The 21,421-nt window shown below is 45.0% G+C and overlaps 1 protein-coding gene across 8 annotated transcripts in view; it reads right to left on the bottom strand.

Moving 5' to 3' along the window:
• Window positions 1-2,185: 2,185 nt before the first annotated feature.
• The window catches only part of TRAFD1 (TRAF-type zinc finger domain containing 1), a 34,087-nt gene continuing 14,851 nt past the window's right edge, over window positions 2,186-21,421 (bottom strand). For 3 of the 8 annotated variants that reach the window (XM_054238911.2, XM_054238910.2, XM_054238909.2), the window contains exons 5-13: window positions 15,154-15,559; window positions 13,936-14,142; window positions 12,713-12,835; window positions 10,581-10,657; window positions 9,100-9,330; window positions 6,985-7,105; window positions 3,978-4,314; window positions 3,616-3,688; window positions 2,186-3,069 (exon numbers count right to left, since the gene is read on the bottom strand). In XM_054238911.2, the coding sequence (XP_054094886.1) occupies window positions 3,013-3,069; window positions 3,616-3,688; window positions 3,978-4,314; window positions 6,985-7,105; window positions 9,100-9,330; window positions 10,581-10,657; window positions 12,713-12,835; window positions 13,936-14,142; window positions 15,154-15,559 (1,632 nt within the window). In that variant the 3' untranslated portion in view covers window positions 2,186-3,012. The remainder of the gene's footprint in view (window positions 3,070-3,615; window positions 3,689-3,977; window positions 4,315-6,984; window positions 7,106-9,099; window positions 9,331-10,580; window positions 10,658-12,712; window positions 12,836-13,935; window positions 14,143-15,153; window positions 15,560-21,421) is intronic. The other 5 variants (XM_078337357.1, XM_078337359.1, XM_002753023.7 and 2 more) reach the window with 2 other exon arrangements.

The following is a 21,421-nucleotide window of genomic DNA, read 5'->3' as shown; positions in this document are numbered from 1 at the left end:
GCCAGCCAAGAAGTATCAGAAGGAAAAGTCTACAACATAAAATACCGAAGTGAACATAACTCCTAGGAAATGGACAACACAAAGCATAGGAGACACAAAAAAACAATTATGCTGAAAAAGTATCCATTAAATGGGCGCGGGGGCGGGGGGAGACTGTGAGAGGATAAAAGATAGAAGTTTTGAAAATTACTACCAGAGGCCAGGAATAGTGGCTAACACCTGTAATCCCAGCACTTTGGGAGGCTGAGGTGGGTGGATCACCTGAGGTCAGGAGTTCAAGCCAGCCTGGCCAACATGGTGAAATCCTGTCTCTACTAAAAACACAAAAATTAGTCAGGCTTGGTGGCAGATGCCTGTAATCCCAGCTAATTGGGAGGCGGAGGTGGGAGAACTGCTTGAATCTGGGAGGCAGAGATTGCAGTGAGCTGAGATCTTGCCACTGTACTGTGGGCAAATAAGTGAGACTGTCTCAGAAAAAAAAAAGAAAATTTATTATCAGAAATAAGCTTAATATAAGGATGAAAGGATAAAGCTGAGGAAATCTCCCATAAAGTAAAAAAGACAGAGTAAAATGATCAGTCTAAGAGGGCCAACATCCAACAGTAATTGGAAATCTGCAAAGAAGAGAATAAACAGCAAAGAAATTGCCAACATAATAACAGGAGAAAATTATGAAAAACATAAAGAAGACTTAACATAAAGAAGCATTTCATTCCCAGAATGAAAGTGCTAAGTGTCACTCTGAATGGAAAAATAATCCACACCAACATACAATATAGAGAAAATTCAAAATACTAGGGATAGATGAGATCCTAAAAAGCTTCAAGGGAGACCGATTATATGCCAAGTCAGAAAGAATGGCATTCACTGGACTATAAAAACTAGAAAGTAAAAGTGAGGCTTTCAGGAGACTTCTAATTTTAGCTAAGATAGATTAGCAGAAATCAGACAGCTCTTCCTTAAAAGAGAATACCAAATAAAAAGTTCAAACAGGCCAGATGCAGTAGCTCATGTGTGTAATCCCAGCACTTTGGGAAGCCAAAGTAGGAGGATCACTTCAGGTCAGGAGTTTGAGACCAGCCTGACCAACACTGTGAAATCATCTCTAGTAAAATACAAAAATTAGCCCACTGTGGTGGTGTGCACCTGTAATTCCAGCTACTCAGGAGGCTGAGGCAGGAGAATCAATCACTTGAACTCAAGGTGGAGGTTGCAGCTAGCTGAGGTCACACCACTGTACTCCAGCCAGGGCGACAGAGACACTTTTGTCTAAAAAAAAAGTGTGAAACCAACCAACCCACTGCTATTTCACTCAACATCTAATCCAACCAAAGGCAGGTGGGGAGAGTTTTACTTTCTGGCAGGTCTATCCCCACACCCCAAAAGACAGTTAAGGGCAACATGACTGTTGGCCCAACCAGGAAGAGGACTTAGTGCTGTCCTGGGTCCTTCCTCCCAACTTTCTGAAGTCCCAGAGGGATTTCAATGACACCAGAAGCCATGCAAGTCTGAGTGCCTCCAGTTTCTTTCACCTGACACATACATGAAAGTCTAGCTAATGTGATTTTGTTTTACTGAGGTGTAAGTGACACACACTACAAGATCTAACCCTACTGTGTATCGTGTGTGTGTGGCTGTGCATGCATACACGCAATCTGCTCTCAGGATAATTTTTTTCAGAGTCCTGCCTCTGCAAAGAACTGGCCGTATCGTTCCTGTCTCTAGTGTTCCATCTATGAAGTGGAGCAGTTCTTCCCACCTTTCCCTCCCCAACAGCTCCTTTGCTGGAAAAACTACAAAGGAGCTCAAAATGACCTATAGTGCTCCATGGTCTTATGCAGACTGAGACGCTGAGGGGTAACAGCTAATCCTGCTAGGGCTCAACTCCTCTCAGGATGGAGGCTTTTAAAGAAGAATCTGCTTTTCTCTATTCAGAGGCACCCACTCTAGCCCCCAATCATCACTGGAGCTGCAGCAAGCCTGTCAGTTTCCTCAGAAGTCCAATTTAAAACACTACACCTTTAATGCCTATATACTCCAAGAAGGGGCTCACGGTGGAGCTGTTACGGTTACTAGAGTCTCGGAGAAAGCCCAGCCCTGCTAACCTCCCCCAACCCCAGGGCAGACTCCAGCCCACCCTGGCCCCCCTGCAGTCTCTAAAGCATACAGGAGAACAAGACTGAGCTCAACTCCAAGTACAAACTTTATTTCTATTACAAGGAAGTTAATAATAATTATTATGATAGTAAAATAAAAACAAGGGGAAGGGGCTCTGAGACTTGGTTTTCAGAGCAAGCGTGGGGCTGGGGCAGAGCCCAGCATAGCCCCTGTGGGAACAGGGAGCCCTCAGACCTCCCCATGAGGACTGAGTGAGGACAAAAATCCATGCCCCCCCTACCCCAGGAACAGAAGGCAGTGTTGCCAAATGTCAAGGAAGCAGCTTAAAACACAGCCCCCAGTTCACTCACCTCCAGGTCAATGCATCTTCAAAAGCCTCGTTACTGACAGACATTGCAAGTGGCCTGAGCACCTTACCAGAGCACCTCACACACACCTGGGGCCCAATCAAGTGTGGACAGAGGCAGTACAGGGAGAGGTTGCCCAAAAGCCCCCAAATTTAGGCCCCAACAGGGCAGATAATCACTTCACTGGTGAGTACCAGGTTTCCAAAATCTTCCCCTCCTTCCACTGGGACTGCACAGCACCAAGGGGCAGTGGCAACAGTAAGTCAAAAGGGGTCCCTGGCAGCCAAGAGGCTGCAGTTTGTATTTCACTACTGCCAAAAGGTGGCAGCTAAGGCTGAAGTGTTCCTCAACCACCACCCTGCTCCCTTCCCTCAAACCCATACTCCCACAGCACAACCTCAAAAGACACAAAATGGCCATAACCTAGAAAAAAACTAAAATCTGGAAAATCTCTCCCACCCAAAGAGCCAGAGAGGTGGGCCTGCACGGCGGCAAGTGCTGCTATGCACAGAAGACAGGAACCGATGTAAAGTCTCTGGAGACACCATTACTCCTCTTCTTCCTCCTCCACATCCCCAGCTCCCTGTTGCTTGGAGGGCTTTGCCTGAACAACAAAACACAAACGAAGCTTTACGTAAAAAGTTAAAGAACAAGCTGGGCATGGTGGCTCATGCCTATAATCTTAGCACTTTTGGGAGGCTAAGGCTGGTGGATCACCTAAGGTCAGGAGTTGAAGACCATCCTGGCAAACATGGTGAAACCCTGTCTCTATTACAAATACCAAAAAAAAAAAAAAAAAGAAAAAAAAAGCTGGCACACACTTGTAATCCCAGGCTGAGGCAGGAGAATCACTTGAAGCTGGGAGGTGGAGGTTGCAGTGAGCCAAGATTGTGCCATTGCACTGCAGCCTGGAGGACACGAGCAAAACTCCATCTCCAAAAAAAAAAAAAAAAAAAGTGAAAGAACAGTACTCCTCCCCTGGATCCCTGAAAATGTCCCACTTCCTTAGAAACATCCTCCTCAAATGCCAAAGGAACAGTCCTTCAGCCACAACCAGCCTGGTCCCAGCAACTTCTACAACTTCAGGAGCCACACCAGCCCCACCATGACTGAGTCCCCCCTGAGCATCATAGGCCGGAGCCCATGTTACCTTTGTAGTTCTGCTGCGGTAGTTGGCAGCTACAGGGGTGACCCGGGAATTCCTGCCACCTTCACTCCTACCACTGAAAGAAAACAATTGAAAATGAGCTCCTGAAGTGCCACTGAGCAAAGGTCAGAAAATTCAGACGTAACAGGAAGCAGCCCTATGCTAGAAGACAAAACAAACCCCCAAGACCCCATGGACCACAAAATAAATTTTGGAGTCAGGTGACAACACAGAAAAAATCCACATTCCTCCCCTTACCATGCAATGACCTCAGTCTTACCCCAGGCCCAGCCAGGGTAACCAGACCTTTGCCCATATTCACTTCAGCTACTCCCAAGCCCCATTCTTGGGCTACTGATTCTTACCTAGCTCCGTATCTCCCTGCAGGCGCACGGGGGAAAGAGGGAACGTTTTCTGGGTAGAGATTTGGAGGAGGGCAAATCACTGAAACATGCCCAGGGGCAATGGCCCCATTCTGGCTGTTTCTATTCCGTCCCCGGATGTCCTGGCTGTCTGAGTTGTTGAGCTTCAGCACACGAGGAGGGCTGGGCTGGCACCCAGGTCTGGGGCCTGATGTTGATCTCGACAGCCGGTTATAGGTAGCTGTCATATTGTTAATGGGTCGGCTGGGAGGCAGACAAGAGGTGGGCCCATTAGCTGTTTCCTGCTTAATATCATCCAGGTAACCAGAAGACAGGTCTCCTGAGAAGAGAAAACGGCAATAGTTTTAGGGAAAAGCCTGCTCTGACTATAGTGCCAGGTTTAGGGCAGGAACAAAAAGATTCTGGATAGAAGACTGCACAGCTGGGCGTGGTGGCTCATGCCTGGAATCCCAGCACTTTGGAAGGCCGAGGCACGAGGATCACCTGAGGTCAGGAGTTTGAGACCGGCCTGGCCAACATGGTGAAACCCCATCTCTACTATAAAAAAAAAAATACGCCGGGCGCAGTGGCTCATGCCTGTAATCCCAGCACTTTGGGAGGCCGAAGCGGGTGGTCAAGAGATTGAGACCATCCTGGTCAACATGGTGAAACCCCGTCTCTACTAACAATACAAAAAATTAGCTGGGCATGGTGGTGCGTGCTTGTAATCCCAGCTACTCAGGAGGCTGAGGCAGGAGAATTGCCAGAACCCAGGAGGCGGAGGTTGCAGTGAGCCGAGATAGCGCTATTGCACTCCAGCCTGGGTAACAAGCGCAAAACTCCGTTTCGAAAAAAAAAAAACAAAATTAGCCAGGTGTGGTGGCACATGCCTGTAGTCTCAGGTAATCAGGAGGCTGAGACCTGGAGAATCACTTAAACCGGGGAGGCAAAGGCTGCAGTGAGCCAAGATCACGCCACTGCACTACAACCTCGGCAAGACCAAAAAAAAAAAGAAGGCAACTGCTTACCCAAAAGGCTACTGGAATCCACATCTTATCCTGGGCAGAGTTGGGGATATTTATCTACTCTGCACATCTTATCTGAGTCCTCAAAGACAGCCTCCTAACTATCCAACAATAGCGGCGTACAAGCAAACCTTAAAAAATCTTTTTTTTTTTTTTTTTTTTTGAGACAGAGTCTTGCTCTGTTGCCCAGGCTGGAGTACAATGGTGCAATCTCAGCTCACTGCAGCCTCTGCCTCCCGGATTCAAGCGATTCTCCTGCCCAAAGTGCTGGGATCACAGGCATGAGCCACCACGCCCAGCCGAAAAATAATTTTTTTTTTTTTTTTTTTTGACACGGAGTCTCACACTGTTGCCCAGGCTGGAGTGCAGTGGTGTGATCTTGGTTCACTGACTGCAACCTCCGCCTCCTGGTTTCAAGAACTTCTCCTGCCTTAGCCTCCCAAGTAGCTGGGACTACAGGCTCGAGCCACCACATCCAGTTAGTGTTTTTAGTAAGAGACAGGGTTTCACCGTGTTGGCCAGGATGGTCTCAATCTCCTGACCTTGAGATCTGCTCACTTCAGCCTCCCAAAGTGCTGGATTACAGGCATAAGCCACCGTGCCAGGCCAAATTTCTAATTGGCTTTGTAGTGGTGAGGTTGTAAAAACAATTTACTTGCCTAGACTTGAGGCTCTTAAGTAATAAGTTTGAGGCTGGGTGTGATGGCTCACACCTGTAATTCCAACACTTTGGGAGGCTGAACTGGGAGGAACACTTGAGCCCAGGAGTTCAAGATCAGGCTGGGCAATGTGGTGAAACCCTACAAAAAATGTTTAAGGCCAGGCACAGTGGCTCACGCTGTAATCCCTGCATTTTGGGAGGCTGAGGTGGGTGGATCACTTGAGGTCAGGAGTTTGAGATCAGCCTGGCCAACATGGTGAAACCCTGTCTCTACTAAGTATACAAAACATTAGCTGGGCATGGTGGTGGGCACCTGTGGTCCCAGCTACTCAGGAAGCTGAGACAGAAGAATAACTTGAACCCAAGAGGCGGAGGGTGCGGAGGGTCACGCCATTGCACTCCAGCCTGGGAAGCAGAGCGAGACTCTGTCTCAAAAAAAAAAAATGTTTTTTAAATAAAAATTAGCTAGGTGGGGTGGTGGGTCCCCAGCCTATCGTCCCAGCTACCCAGGAAACTAAGGGTGGGAGAATCACTTGAGCTCAGGAGGTTGAGACTGTGGTGGTGAGCTGTGATCACGCCACTGGACTCCAGCCTGGAAGACAAAGAGACCCTGTCTTAAAAAAAAAGAAAAAGAAAAAGAAGTAAGTTTGAGACCGGTCATAATGGCCCACGCCTGTAACCCAGTGCTTTGAGAATCCAAGGCAGGAGAACGGCTTGAGACTAAGAGTTCAGAATCACCCTGGGCATTACAGCAAGACCCTATCTCTACAAAAACAAAAAAATTAGCCAGTGTAGTAGAGTGTGCCTATAGTCCGAGCTACTTGGGAGGCTGAGGCGGGAGGATCCCTTGAACTCAGAAGTCTGAGGCTGCAGTAAGCTATGATTATGCCACTGCACTCCAGCCTGGGTGACAGAGCAAGGCTCTGTCTCTAAAAAAATTAAAAATAAATAATAGGTTTGAGTACCCTAAGTGTATTTCAACTTCAAATGGGAACCCGGGGTAGCTACCTTAAGATCTGCAAATCATCTACAAATAATCCACTAAGTACACAGACAGGAAACCAGAAGCTTATTGCAAGCACGAACTACTACGTGTATCTCATGGATGTCCACAAAGCCACTACCCTAAAAACCACTCACTTGAGAGAGCTCAGTCTAACGTGGGACCACAACTACCTGCAGAGGAGTCCCCCATGAGACCTTAGTGTATTTGGAAACTCAAGATGCAGGTAATCCCCATGTTAGAGCAGTGAGTGAGAAATGGTAAGCAGGCTGGAGCCAGCAGTGGACCTGCGACCTTGGCTCAGTGCTGGCTAATAAATACCCTGGTGTCTGACACGTCTCCTGGGCAGCTCTGGTGAGGTCTCTTGAGGCTGGGAATCCAGTCTAGGAATCCCCTCTGTCACGTGGTTGGTTGCTGTGGTTGGGCGTTGGTCACACTGGTCCTAAACAAGAAAACCCAGAATTAGTACCTCTGAATAGTCATTCCCAGAAAAGAGAGCGCAGGGTGTTCCTCATCTGGAGGGGGACTTTGACAACCTCTAAAAGTTCTGGGAACTTTGAGAAAGCACGCATGTGGAATAGAGCATTCAATCCCGTCAGCACCTGAGGCACTGACAGAAGCACTTTCTCATTTATGCAGCGATGCAGGAAGAGCTGGACTTGGAGCCCAGAAAAACATTTCTTTCTTTTTTTTTCTGTGTTTTTTTTTTTTTTTTTTTTTTTTAAGACTAGTCAAGTTCAATAGTGAGAAGGGGGGAAAGAGTAGAACAAGGAATTCAATCTGTAACTGACTGTGAACAATCGAGATAACTGACTATTCAGAGCAGCCAAAAAGCAAGCATTTCTATACTCTGATCAGAGTATGTATTTGTGTGGTTGCTTATTTCAGTCTGCCCTAGAGGGTAAACAGTCACTTACTACTGTTTGATCCCAAAACAGGAGTCTTTTTTTTTTTAGAGGAGATGGAATCTTGCTCTGTCACCCAGGCTAGAGTAAAATGGCATGATCTGGGCTCACTGCAACCTCTGCCTCCCAGGTTAAAGTGATTCTCATGCCTCAGCCTCCTGAGAGTTGGGATTACAGGCACGTGCCATCACATCTGGCTATTTTTTGTATTTTTAGTAGAGACGGGATTTCGTTAAAAATAGTGGCCAGGCTGGTCTCAAACTTTTTGGTTTTTTTTAAGACAGAGTCTGGCTCTGTCGCCCAGGCTAGAATGCAGTAGCATGATCTGGGCTCACTGCAACCTCTACCTGCTGGGTTCAAGTGTGCCACCACACCTGACTAATTTGTGTATTTTTAGTAGAGATGGGGTTTCACCATGTTGGTCAGGCTGGTATCGAACTCCTAACCTCATGTTAGGTGTGATCCACCCACCTCAGCCTCCCAAAGTGCTGGGATAACAGGCATGAGCCACCATGCCTGGTTGTTTTTTGTTTTTTTTTTTTCCAAGACAGTTTCCCTCTTGTTGCCCAAGCCAGAGTGCAGTGGCGCGATCTCGGCTCACTGCAACCTCCGCCTCCTGGGTTCAAGCAATTCTCCTGCCTCAGTGTCCTGAATACCTGGGATTACAGGTAGGCACCACCATACCCAGCTAATTTTTTGTACTTTTAATAGAGACAGGGTTTCTCCATATTGATCAGGCTCCTGACCTCAGGTGATCTGTCCACCTTGGCCCCCCAAAGGGTTGGGATTATAGGTGTGAGCCACCACACCTGGCCTCAAACTTTTGACCTCAAGTGATCTGCCCATTCAGCCTCCCAAAGCGCTGGGATTGCAGGTGTAAGCCACAGCACCCGGCCTCTGAAAAGCAGAAGTCTTTATTACAGAAATGAAATGTACATTGTTCTAGTAATAGCTGCATGGCATCAACTACAGAAATGGTACCTGCGGTGTTGATTGCCACTCCCCAGAAAATATACATTGGGCAGAAAACATATCTTCCACTAACAGATTGGAATCCTATACTGTATGCTGAAAAATGACTTCAGATTGTCTAGTCCAACTCCCTCACTTACAGATGGCCCCAGTGAGAGTCATCCACAGGACAAAACCAGAAGTAGACGCTCAGGTCTCTTAAAACGCAAGTCTCAAATGCCACCACAATGGGAAAAACTCACCTGGTGAAAAGCAGGGAGACTCTCATCTAAACCCTCTGACAAGGCTTCCTTCCATACCTGTTTACTAATAGAGTCCTGGCTCTTTGGTCCTCAACCAGTAAAATAAGATGGCTTCAGTGGCCCAAAGGGAGGGAAAGTTGGAAAGCCTGCGGTATTGGTTACTACAGACAGCTCACAAAGACGGCATGGCCAGAAGCCAAGTGTGTGCATTACTTATCAGGATGGAATGCAACTTAAGGGCTAAGGAAGTGTTCTGGGCTCTGGAAGCCCAGGTTCACACACACAGCCACATGAACAGGGACTCCAGAGACCCTTACCTGGTGATGGAACAGCACCTCCTCTTCCAGCTGTACTCCACAGAATTCACATGGGATGATGATGCTCTCCTCCACAGGGCGTGAATTGCTCAGGCCCATCAAAGAGTCTAACTGGTTACTTGCAGCCTGTTGCAAGAAGTTCTGGAAAATGACATCAGGTTCCTCCACCCCTCTGGGGGAAGAGCTGCCAGTAGTGAATGAGGGTAAGGCACGTGAAGGGTTACAGCTTGTCTGTCATTCAAAAAACACAGGTTAAAAATAAACATCAGAGGCTAAGGAAAAAAAACTACATTCCTAAAATGTTTTCTAGAAAAAGTCATAAAATTTTGACAATGCTTAATATTGGGAAGAGGAACTAAAAAGGGGAATACACATAGAACTGTTGGCTTTATTTTTAAATATTTTTGTGGTTTTTAGTGTGTTCACGAGATCATTTTAAAAATTAATTTGAAAAGATTCAAGGTTCTTCCTACCACACCCATACAGTAAAAGAGAGGCACAAATATTCATTATCTTTGTTAATGGATTTTCTATGGTACTCCCAAAACAAAAACTCCATGTATTCAAATAGTATATTATTCCATTATGGGGGAAAGTACGTTCCACCATCCAGAGCACAGGGACTACTTAGTAGTTGTGGAAATGCCAGACATAATACCAAAAATTAGCCGGGTGTGGTAGCAGGCACCTGTCCCCAGCTACTCAGGAAGCTGAGACAGGAGAATCGCTTGAACATGAGAGGCAGAGGTGGCAGTAAGATGGAGTCTCGCTCTGTCACCCAGGCTGGAGTGCAGTGGTGCAATCCTGGCTCACTGCAACCTCTGCCTCCTGGATTCAAGTGATTCTCCTGCCTCAGCCTCACAAGTAGCTGGGATTACTGGCACCTGGCTAATTTTTGCATTTTTAGTAGAGATGGGGTTTCACCATCCTTAGCCAGGCTGGTATCGAACTTCTGACCTCGTGATCCACCTGCCTTGGACTCCCAAAGTGCTGGGATTACAGGTGTGAACCACTGCCTGTTCAGTTTGGTTTTTTTTTTTGAAACAGTCTTACTCTGTCACCAGGCTTGAGTGCAGTGGCACAATCTCAGCTTACTGCAATGTCCACATCCCAGGTTTGAGCAATTCTCCTGCCTCAGCCTTTCGAGTGGCTTAGACTACAGGCAAGTGCCACCATGCCCAGCTAATTTTCATATTTTTAGTAGAGATGGGATTTCACCAAGTTGGCCAAAATGGTCTCCATCTCTTGACCATGTGATCCGCCCACCTCAGCCTCCCAAAGTGCTCAAGCGTGAGCCACCATGCCTGGCCAAGACCAAGTTTTCATACCTGTATGCCAGTCACCACATGGTAAAGAACATTTGCTATTCCTACCACAGGTACTGTATTAAAATGATTTGTTCAAGGCCTCACGTGGCCTGTAACATCAATTATGGCCTGTACACATTCCTACTAAAAGTCCTCAAGTAATCCATAACAGACCTGATGGTCAATCAGCAGTTCCTCTGGGTAGAGCTCCTCACAAAATTCACAAGGCAACATGGTCTCGTCAGCTGCACCTAGGTATTAGGCCACACAATGAGACTCAAGATGAACAAAAACAAACTTGAATTCAACCTTTTATCCCCTTTATGGGGTCTTATATAGAAGTCTGGCTTTCTTTAGTGTTTCTTATAGATAGCAATTTGTGGGGCTGTATATTCGCAGAGGGAACCCATCCAAGAGACAAACTCTAGGCAAAAACTTCCATTATGAAATAAGAAATGTACTTGACCCCAATTTCCTGAGTAGCAGTAAAATAATAGTTTACTCTAATTAAGGAAACTATTTAAATGTGTAATAATAATCGTAGACAATAATCTTAAGTGTTTTCCATGCATGATTTCAATCCTCAGAAAAAAACTTATGAAGTAGATCCTACAATATCCTCATTTTACAAATAAAGAAATTGAGCAAACTGGCAAACAATATCCTGACTTCTTCTCCCAGTACCAAAATACCCAAAAATTTTTGACTAAAAGTAAATGAAGTGAACAAACTGATATATTTTTAATTGGAGATTCCCAGATACAACATCCTCAGTAAGACTGCTAAATAAATGGGAGCGTGAACAATGGGAGGATATAGGGAAATTTACCCTTCTGCTCACCTAGATTTTAGGTCTGGGTAGAAAACAGAAAAGTCTCTACCAAGTAGAGTAACTAGAGCTTGGCCCTTACATAAGTTTGAGGTCACAATCCATGCTTACGTTTTTTATGTTTCTATTTTTACATAAATTCACATTTCTGACTTTTTTTTTTTTTTTTTACTGGAGTGCAGTGACATGACCTTGGCTCACTGCAGCCTCAATCTCCCAGGCTCAAGAGATCCTCCCACCTCAGCCTCCCTAGCTGGGACTACAAGCATGTGCCACCATGCCCCGATAGTTTTTGTTTATTTTGTGTACAGATGAAGTCTGACTCTGTTGCCCAGGATGTTCTTAAACTTCTGGGCTCAAATGATCCTCCCACCTCAGCCTCCCAAAGCATTGGGATTACAGGCATGAGACACAATGCTCAGCAACATTTATGCTTTTTAAAGGTACAAGCCAGCCAGGTGTGGTGGTCATGCCTGTAATCCCAACACTTTGGGAAGCCAAGGTGGGTAGATTATCTAAGGTCAAGAGTTTGAGACTAACCTAAGTGACATGGTGAAACCCCGTCTCCACTAAAAATACAAAAATTAGCCAGGCATGGTGGTGCATGCCTGTAGTCCCAGCTACTCTGGAGGCTGACGCAGGAGAATCACTTGAATTCCAGAGGCAGAGAGGCTGCAGTGAGCCAAGATCGGGCCACTGCACTCTAGCCTGAGTGACAGAGTGAGACTCTGTCTCAAAAAAAAAAAAAAAAAAAGTTACCCCTATTGTTAGTATCCCTATATGCCTGCCAGAAGCATATATAAATTCTCTCAGAGGAACATGCCAGAAAACTTGGTGTGTACACACACACACACACACACACACACACACACACAGAGCAAGCCTCCATGAATGGTAGAAGCAGAAACAACACAGCATAGAAACAGTTTTGCTATTTTTGGACACAAAAGAAAAGCAAGTATATTTCACATGTTTAAAGACATGTTAAAGAGGGAATATGCTGGGTGTGGTGATTCATGCTTATAATCCTAGTACTTTGAGAAACCGAGACGGGGGCGGATTGCTTGAGCTCAGGAGTTCAAGACCTGCCTGAGCAACATGGTAAGGAACCATCTCTACTACAAATACAAAAAAATAGGTAGTAGTACATCCCTGTGGTCCCAGCTTCACAGACGGCTGAAGTGAGAGGATCACTTGAGCCCAGGGGAGGGAGGCTGCAGAGAGCTGAGATCACACCACTGCACTCCAGCCTTGGTGACAGAGTGAGATCCTGTCTCAAAAAAAAAAAAAAAGCACCAAATGGAGAACTATGGAACAAAAGATTATTTTAAAAATTAGGAGGTACAGGCCGGGTGTGGTGGCTCACACCTATAATCCCAGCACTTTGGGAGGCCAAGGCGGGTGGATCACAAGGTCAAGGTGAAGCCCCGTTTCTACTAAAAATACAAAAACATTAGCTGGGCATGGTGGTGCGCACCTGTAGTCCCAGCTACTTGGGAGGCTGAGGCAGGAGAATTGCTTGAACCCAGAAGGCGGAGGTTGCGGTGAGCCAAGATCGTGCCATTGCACTCCAGCCTGGGTAACACCAGCGAAACTCCGTCTCAAAAAAAAAAAAAAAATTAGGAGGTACAATGAGGAAAAGGATCAAACAGAACTCAAAATAAAATATATAATCACTAATGTGAAAATCTTAATGGACATATTAAACAACAGATTAGAAATTACTAAGGAGAAAATCAGTGAACTAGAAGACAGATGAGAAATTATCCAGAATGGCTGGGCTCAGGTGGCTCACACCTGTAATCTCAGCATTGTGAGAGGCTGAGGTGGGTCACCTGAGGTCAGGATTTCGAGACCAGCCTGGCCAACATGGTGAAATCCCATCTCTACTAAAAATACAAAAAAATTAGCTGGGCTTGGTGGTGCATGCCTATAATCCCATCTACTCTCGAGGCTGAGGCAGGAGAATTGTTTGAACCCAGGAGGTGGAGGTTGCAGTGAGCTGAGATCACACCATTGCACTCCAGCCTGGGCAACAAGAGTGAAACTCTATCTCCCAAAAAAAAAAAATTTTTCAAAATAGTATAGCAAATACCCATATACTCCTCATCTATATTCACAAAGTTTAATATTTCCTCACATTACTTTTATGTAGTTTTTCCCCTGAACTAATTAAGAATAAGTCTGAATACATAACATTTTACTCCTAAGTACTTCGTCATGTGTCTCTGAAGAACAAGGGCATTGCTTTCTCCTATGTAAACAATACAAATGTCATTCTCAGGAAATTTAATGTAAGTTCACTACTTATACAATAATGTTCTTTATAGTCTTTTTTTTTTTTTTGTAGACAAGGTCTCTCTCTGTCACCCAGGCTGGAATGCAGTGGCCCAATCTCAGCTCACTGCAACCTCCACCTCCTCAGTTCAAGTGTTCGCCTGTAATCCCAGGTAATCAGGAGGCGAAGGCACAAGAATCACTTGAACCTAGGAGGCAGAGGCTGCAGTGAGCCAACATCATGCCATTGCACTCCAGCCTGGGCGACAGAGCAAAACTGTCCCCCCCGCCAAAAAAAAGAGAAAAGAAAAAGAATAAAGCAAATTCTATCTCATTAAAATCTTTCAATTGTATATTAATTGTATAACCTAAAACTTACAAAAACTATAGAGAAAGAAGCTAGTGCAGAAAAAGCAAGCCTACCCTTTATGTCACTCAGAGAACTGGGACCGCCATGAGACTGGTCTGCCTCACATACAGCCCTCCAGAAGTCCTGCTCTGCCATACTGGAGGCTTGGCCTTCATTTTGCAGACTTAGAGCCAACATGAAGTCCAAGTTTGCACTGTCTTCACCACCCTCTTTGGGGGGCTGTCTACCTCTATTCCTTTCCTGCCTCTCTTGTTCTTCAACTGAAAAAAAAAAAAAAAAAAAAAAAAAAACAGCATTCAAGATACATTAGAAATGCCTAGCAAACAGTCAAGGTTTACAGACGTCCGTACAGAACGAAAATGACCAAGCTCAACTAGCTCTCTTCACCCTCTGGGTCTCCTAGCTCTGAACATTAAAGTCTGCCATGTGAAAAGGCTCCATTATTATTCTAATTGTATTGTTATTTTGTTTTCTTTTTTTTTTTCTATCTATGTGGGGTTTCTACTAGCTGCTAAGTTCTAATTGTATTGTTAAACAATATTACTGAGCCATAATTATGAGACAGGCGCTGTGCTAAACATTTTATAATTATTTTTTGCATTATGGAATGGTTTAAAGCACGAGGTCAGATTACCTGAATTTAAATCTCAGTTCTACCTTCAAATTTACCTACCTTCAAATAATGAGAGAAATTAAATGAGTTAATACATGTAAAGCACTTTGTAAATGCCTGAGGGAAATAAGATACAGGTTGAATATACCAACCCAAAAATCCAAAATTCAAAACTTTCTGGGCATCAATATGACTCTCAAAAATGCTCACTGCAGAGGTTGCAGTGAGCCGAGATCATACCACTGCACTCCAGCCTGGGCAACAATAGTGAGACTCCATCTCAAAACAACAAAAACAACAACAAGAAAATGTTCACTGGAACATTTTGGATTTCAGATTCTCAGATCTGAGATGCTCAACCAGTATGTACAATGCAAATACTTCAGAAGCTAAAACACTTCTGGCCCCAAGTATTTTGGATAAGGGATACTCAATCTGTATATGTGTTGGCTATTTACAACACTGTCATCATTCTCACCATTTTGAGCCCTAACTATAATCCAAGAGAGGTTATTTCCATTTTATAGTAAAGTTAGGTATTCTTCCAGTGTTACCCAGTTATAGGCAGGTTTCTATAATCAAAACCTATCTGGCCCCACAGCCCTGTTCCCATTTGCCCTGGGATAATTCCAGTTCCCTAATCCCAATCATGACTCACAGAGATTATTCTGAATTGAAACCTGGGATGTAATGTTCCTTTGGTTGGTAGTTCTATTGTGGAAAACATCTGATTCAAAGGCTCTCAGGGGCCTTCCCGGCAGCCTCATGGGTGGGTCCAAAGCCTCAATTTGTCTGAGGAGTTGGGATGCAATCCAGATTCCATCCTGACCCCAAGATTCATCATACGCATTAGAAGGTATGGCCACCTCATTTCTCTTTTCCTCCCCCTCTCTCCCACAAACTTCGGGGTGAGTCTTCAGATCTTTCACAAGGACATTGCGACCACAGTTGCCACATAGTTCTGTCCGGGCACCACAATAATCTTCATGTTCCTTCAACTTGAGAATGGAAAGTTCTAAATCACAGTGCTGGCAGACAGCAAGCCGCAAAGGGCACTCAGTCTCCTACAAAAGAGAGGAATGAGGCAGTTAATATGCATATCTAGGAAAAGCATGTTTTAGTATAGGGTAGGAAAAGCAAAAAGTATCTACTTTAATCATCTCTTCCAACCCTAGATTCTCATGCCATGTTTTTTTTGTTTGTTTTTTAGACAATTTGGTTCTGTTGCCAGGCTGGAGTGCAGTGGCATAATCTCAACTCACTGCAACCTCTGCCTCCCAGGTTCAAGGGATTCTCCTGCCTCAGCATCTCAAATAGCTGGGACTACAGGCGCGCACCACCACACCCAGCTAATTTTCGTATTTTTAACGGAGACGGGGTTTCATCATGTTGGCCAGGATGGTCTCAATCTCCTGCCCTCATGATCTGCCAGCCTTGGCTTCCCAAAGTGCCATGTTTTTTTATGGACTTAATATTTAAGAGTGATAGCTTCTGCTTTTGTTCCTGCCCCAATGTTCTATAAAGGAAAATAAAATCTTAGAGGGAGCCTATTCAGCCATCCCAACTATCATATTGTTTAGTGCACCCATTACTAAGTTATCTAAACCCAGCCAGAGAAGTCCAGGAGCAAATAACAAGAATCACAGCAATTCAGATGTTTGTCAGAGCTCCACCAATGTCCCCTACTACTCCAATTCAGTCTTAAGTACCTAGCAATGAGGAAGAAAAAACTGCACTTTAGAAAGACACAGGTTTCTCAACCTTCATATTTGTATTTAGCACAGGCTTTGTTATTATTATTATTTGACAGAGTATTGCTCTGTCGCCCAGACTGGAGTTATTATTATTATTTGACACAGAGTATTGTTCTGTTGCCCAGCCTGGAGTGCATGGTGCAATCTCAGCTCACTATAACCTCCACCTCCCAGGTTCAAGCAATTCTTGTGCTTCTTCTTCCTTAGTAGCTTGGGACCACAGGTACATGCTCCACACCTGGCTAATTTTTTTTTTTGTATTTTTAGCAGGGAAGAGGTTTTACCACGTTAGCCACGTTGGTCTCAAACTCCCAGCCTCAAGTGATATGCCCACCTCAGCTTCTCAAAGAGCTGGGATTACAGGCATAAACTACCATGTCTGGCCATTAGCACAGGCTTTAAATGGACCAAATAAACGAGGAATCACCAATGACAATGACCCAAAAGGTGTAAACAGACTCAGTAAATGAGGGACAAAACCTTTATACTAAATTGGAAACTGTCACTAAAGCACTAAAAACATTAGAAAGATAAAAAATGTTACTATGACATGTTCATTCCAAAAAAAAGAAATATTAAACTTAGAACTTTAATGTAACATCACTTCAAAAATTTAGATACTTTATAACCACCATGCCAAAGAGCACAAACTTCTTTTCATACAAATTAAAATTTGGGTCAGGCACGGTGGCTCATATCTGTAATCCCAGCACTCTGGCAGGCTGAGGTGGGTAGATCACTTGAGGTCAGGAATTCGAGACCAGCCTGGCCAACATAGCAAAACCCTGTCTCTACTAAAAATAAAATAAAAAATCAGCTGAACGTGATGGTGCACACCTGTAATCTCTTCTAGAAGGCGGAGGTTGCAGTGACCCGAGATCACTCCACTGCCCTCCAGCCTGGGTGAGAGTGAAACTGCGTCTCAAAAAAAAAAAAAAATTAGGCGCAGTGGCTCATGCCTATACTCCCAACACTTTGGGAGGCCGAGGCGGGTGGATCATGAGGTCAAGAGATCGAGACCATCCTGGTCAACAAGGTGAAACCCCGTCTCTACTAAAAATACAAAAATTAGCTGGGCATGGTGGTGTGTGCCTGCAGTCCCAGCTACTCAGGAGGCTGAGGCAAGAGAATTGCTTGAACCCAGGAGGAGGAGGTTGCGGTGAGCCAAGATCGTGCCATTGCACTCTAGTCTGGGTAACAACAGTGAAACTCCGTCTCAAAAAAAAAAAAAAATTAGCTGAGCATGGTGGCACACACCTATAATCCCAGCTACTCAGGAGGCTGAAGTACAAGAATCACTTGAGCCCGGGAGGTGGAGGCTGCAGTGAGCTGAGATCGTGCCAATGCACTCCAACCTGGGCAACAGAGAGAAACTCAAAAAACAAATTAGGTTGGGTATGGTGGTTCATGCCTGTAATTCCAACACTTTGGGAGGCCAAGGCAGGCAGATCACTTGAGATCAGGAGTTCAAGATGAGCGTGGTCAACATGGTGAAACCCCAACTCTACTAAAAATACAAAAATTAGCCAGGTGTGGTGGCACATCCCTATAATCCCAGCTACTTGGGAGGCTAAGGCAGTAGAATTGCTTGAACCTGGGAGGCAGGGTTGCAGTGAGACAGTATCACTCCACTGCACACCAGCCTGGACAACAGAGTAAAACTGTCTAATTAATAAATAAATAAATTGCCAGGCACAGTGGCTCACGCCTGCATTCCCAGCACTTTGGGAGACCAAGGAGGGCAGATCACCTGAGGTCAGGAGTTCAAGACCAGCCTGACCAACCTGGTGAAACCCCATCTCTATTAAAAATAGAAAAATTGCCGGGCGCAGTGGCTTATGCCTATAATCCCAGCGCTTTGGGAGGCTGAGGCGGGTGGATCACGAGGGCAAGAAATCGAGACCATCCTGGTCAACATGGTGAAACCCCATCTCTACTAAAAATACAAAAATTAGCTGGGCATGGTGGCGCACACCTGTAGTCCCAGCTACTTGGGAGGCTGAGGCAAGAGAATTGCTTGAACCCAGGAGGCGGAGGTTGCAGTGAGCCACGATAGTGCCATTGCACTCCAGCCTGGGTAACGAGCAAAACTCCATCTCAGAAAAAAAAAAAAAAAAATAGAAAAATTAGCCAGACATGGTGGCACATGCCTGCAATCCAAGTTACTTGGGAGGCTGAGGCACAGGAATCGCTTGAACCTGGGAGGCGGAGGTTGTAGTGAGCCAAAATTGCATCACTGCACTCTAGCCTGGGTGACAGAGCAAGACTCCATCTCAATTTAAGAAAAAAAAACACGGTGGCTCACACCTATAATCCCAGCACTTTGGGAGGCCAAGGCGGGTGGATCACCTGAGGTCAGAAATTCAAGATCAGCCTGGCCAACTTGGTAAAATCCCATCTCTACTAAAAATACAAAAATTAGGCCAGGCACAGTGGCTCAATCCTGTAATCCCAACACTTTCAGAAGCCAAGGTGGACAGATCACCTGAGGTGGGGAGTTTGAGACCAGCTTGACCAACATGGAGAAACCCAGCTCTACTAAAAATACAAAATTAGCTGGACATGGTGGTGCCTGCCTGTAATTCCAACTACTTAGGAGGCTGAGGCAGGAGAATTGCCTGAAGGTGGAGGTTGTGATAAGCCAAGATTGTACCACTGCACTCCAGCCCAGGCAACAAGAGTAAAACTGTCTCAAAACGACGACAACAACAACAAAAAACTAGCTGAATGTGGTGGCGGGCACCTGTAATCCCAGCTACTTGGCAAGCTGAGGCAGGAAAATCACTTGAACCCAGGAGGCAGAGGTTGCAGTGAGCCAAGATCATGCCATTGTACTCCATCCTGGATAACAGGAGTGAAACTCTGTCTCAAAAAAAAAAAAAATAAAGTTCTATTCTAAACGCTACTCCATTTTCAGCACTGTTTGTATATGCATGAACTACCTTACATAAAACACAATAAATTGATCAAAAGGGCTTAGGTAGCCTAGGCACAGTGGCACACACCTGTAATCTCAGCACTTTGGGAGGCTGAGGCAGGCAGATCACGAGGTCAAGAGATTAACACCATCCTAGCCAACATGGTGAAACACCATTCTACAAAAAATACAAAAATTAGCAGGGTGTGGTGGCATTCACCTGTAGTCCCAGCTACTCGGGAGGCTGAGGCAGGAGAATCGCTTGAACCCAGGAGGCGGAGATAACAGTGAGCTGAGATCGTGCCACTGCACTCCAGCCTGGCAACAGAGCAAGACTCCGTCTTAAAAATAAATAAATAGGAAATGGGCTTAGGTAGCTGAGGAACAGGGGTAGAGAGACATGATTTTTCTTTTTTTAATAAATAAATAATGAAGAAATGACTTTTACATATATCCTTTTTGGGCTTTAAAATTGTATATCGGGCCGGGTGCGGTGGCTCAAGCCTGTAATCCCAGCACTTTGGGAGGCTGAGGCGGGTGGATCCCGAGGTCAACAGATCGAGACCATCCTGGTCAACATGGTGAAACCCCATCTCTACTAAAAATAAAAAATAAAAAAATTAGCTGGGCACGGTGGCACGTGCCTATAATCCCAGCTACTCAGGAGGCTGAGGCAGGAGAATTGCCTGAACCCAGGAGGCAGAGATTGCGGTGAGCCAAGATAGCGCTATTGCACTCCAGCCTGGGTAACAAGAGCAAAACTCTGTCTCCAAAAAAAAAAAAAAAAAAAAAAAAAAAATTGTATATCAGCTGGGCACAGTGGCTCACACCTATAATCCTAGCACTTTGGAAGGCCAAGGAAGGAGGATTGCTTGGGCCTAGGAGTTTGAGATCAACCTGGGCAACATAAGGAGACCCTGTCTCTACAAAATAAAAAAATAAAACAAAAAACCTAGCTTGGCGTGATGACACATGCCTGTGGTACCAGATACCTGGGAGGCTGAGGTGGGAGGATCGCTACAGCCCAGGCTGTAGTGAACCATGATCACACCACTGCACTCCAGCCTTGAGATCCTGTCTCAAAAAATAATAAAAGAAAAAGTTAAAAAATAAAATTCTATATCATGTAGATACAATGCTGATTGAGAAAGTTTTTTTCTCAAAAGCTTTTTTTCCCCACTCTGTCACCCAGGCTGGAGTACAGCAGTGTGATCTCAGCTCAATGCAACCTCTACTTCCGAAGTTCAAGCAATTCTCCTGCCTCAGCCTCCCAAGTAGGTGGGACTACAGGTGAATGCCACTACTCCCTGCTAATTTTTATATTTTTGGTAGAGTGGGGTTTCACCATGTTGGCCAGGCTGGTTTTGAACTCCTGGCCGCAAGTGATCCACCTGTCTTGGCCTCCCAAAGTGCTGGGATTATGGTGTAAGCCACTGCTCCTGGTAAATCAGTGACTTTTTTAAATAAAAGAGCTTTTCGGGCTGGGCATGGTGGCTAACGCCTATAATCCCAGCACTTTGGGAGGCCAAGGCAGGCAGATCTCTTGAGGTTAGCAGTTTGAGACCAGCCTGGCCAACATGATGAAACCCATGCCTACCAAATATACAAAAATTAGCCAGGCATGGTGGCAGGCACCTGTAATCCCAGCTGCTCAAGTGGCTGAGATAGGAGAATCGCTTGAACTCTGGAAGCAAAGTTTGCAGTGAGTCGAGATTGCTCCATCGCACTCCAGCCTAGGCAACAAAAGTGAAACTCTATCTCAAAAAACAAAAAATTAGTTGGGCATGGTAGCACATGCCTGTAATCCCAGCTACTCGAGAGGCTGAGGCAGGATAATCACTTGAACCTGGGATGTGGACATTGCAGTAAGCTGAGATCGTGCCAGTGCACTCCAGCCTGGGTGACGGAGTGAGACTCAGTCTTAAAAAAAAAAAAAAAATCCAACAAATTATCAATAGGAAAAAAAAAATCACTGATTTAAATTACTCAATAGCAAAGAAACAAATAATTGCTCATTCATACCATTTAATACAGCAACTTCTTAACAACCCTAAAAAGTATTGTGTTGAAGGAATGAATTGCTAGAAAGAGAAAAAAGTACTAGTAACTTACCAGAACAGCAAACAAAGTAAAAATTATAGATAGGCAATCTCTGGTCTAAAATTGTCATACTGACTAGCAGGACTGTTAGGGAACACTTTGTACCCGGTACATGCGTAATAATTGGTCTATCACTGTGGGACTCCTAGAAATAG

The sequence above is a fragment of the Callithrix jacchus genome, chromosome 9, assembly GCF_049354715.1.
Source record: "Callithrix jacchus isolate 240 chromosome 9, calJac240_pri, whole genome shotgun sequence".
NCBI classification, from domain to species: Eukaryota; Metazoa; Chordata; class Mammalia; order Primates; family Cebidae; genus Callithrix; species Callithrix jacchus.
This window is presented reverse-complemented; position numbering and strand designations above follow the sequence as displayed.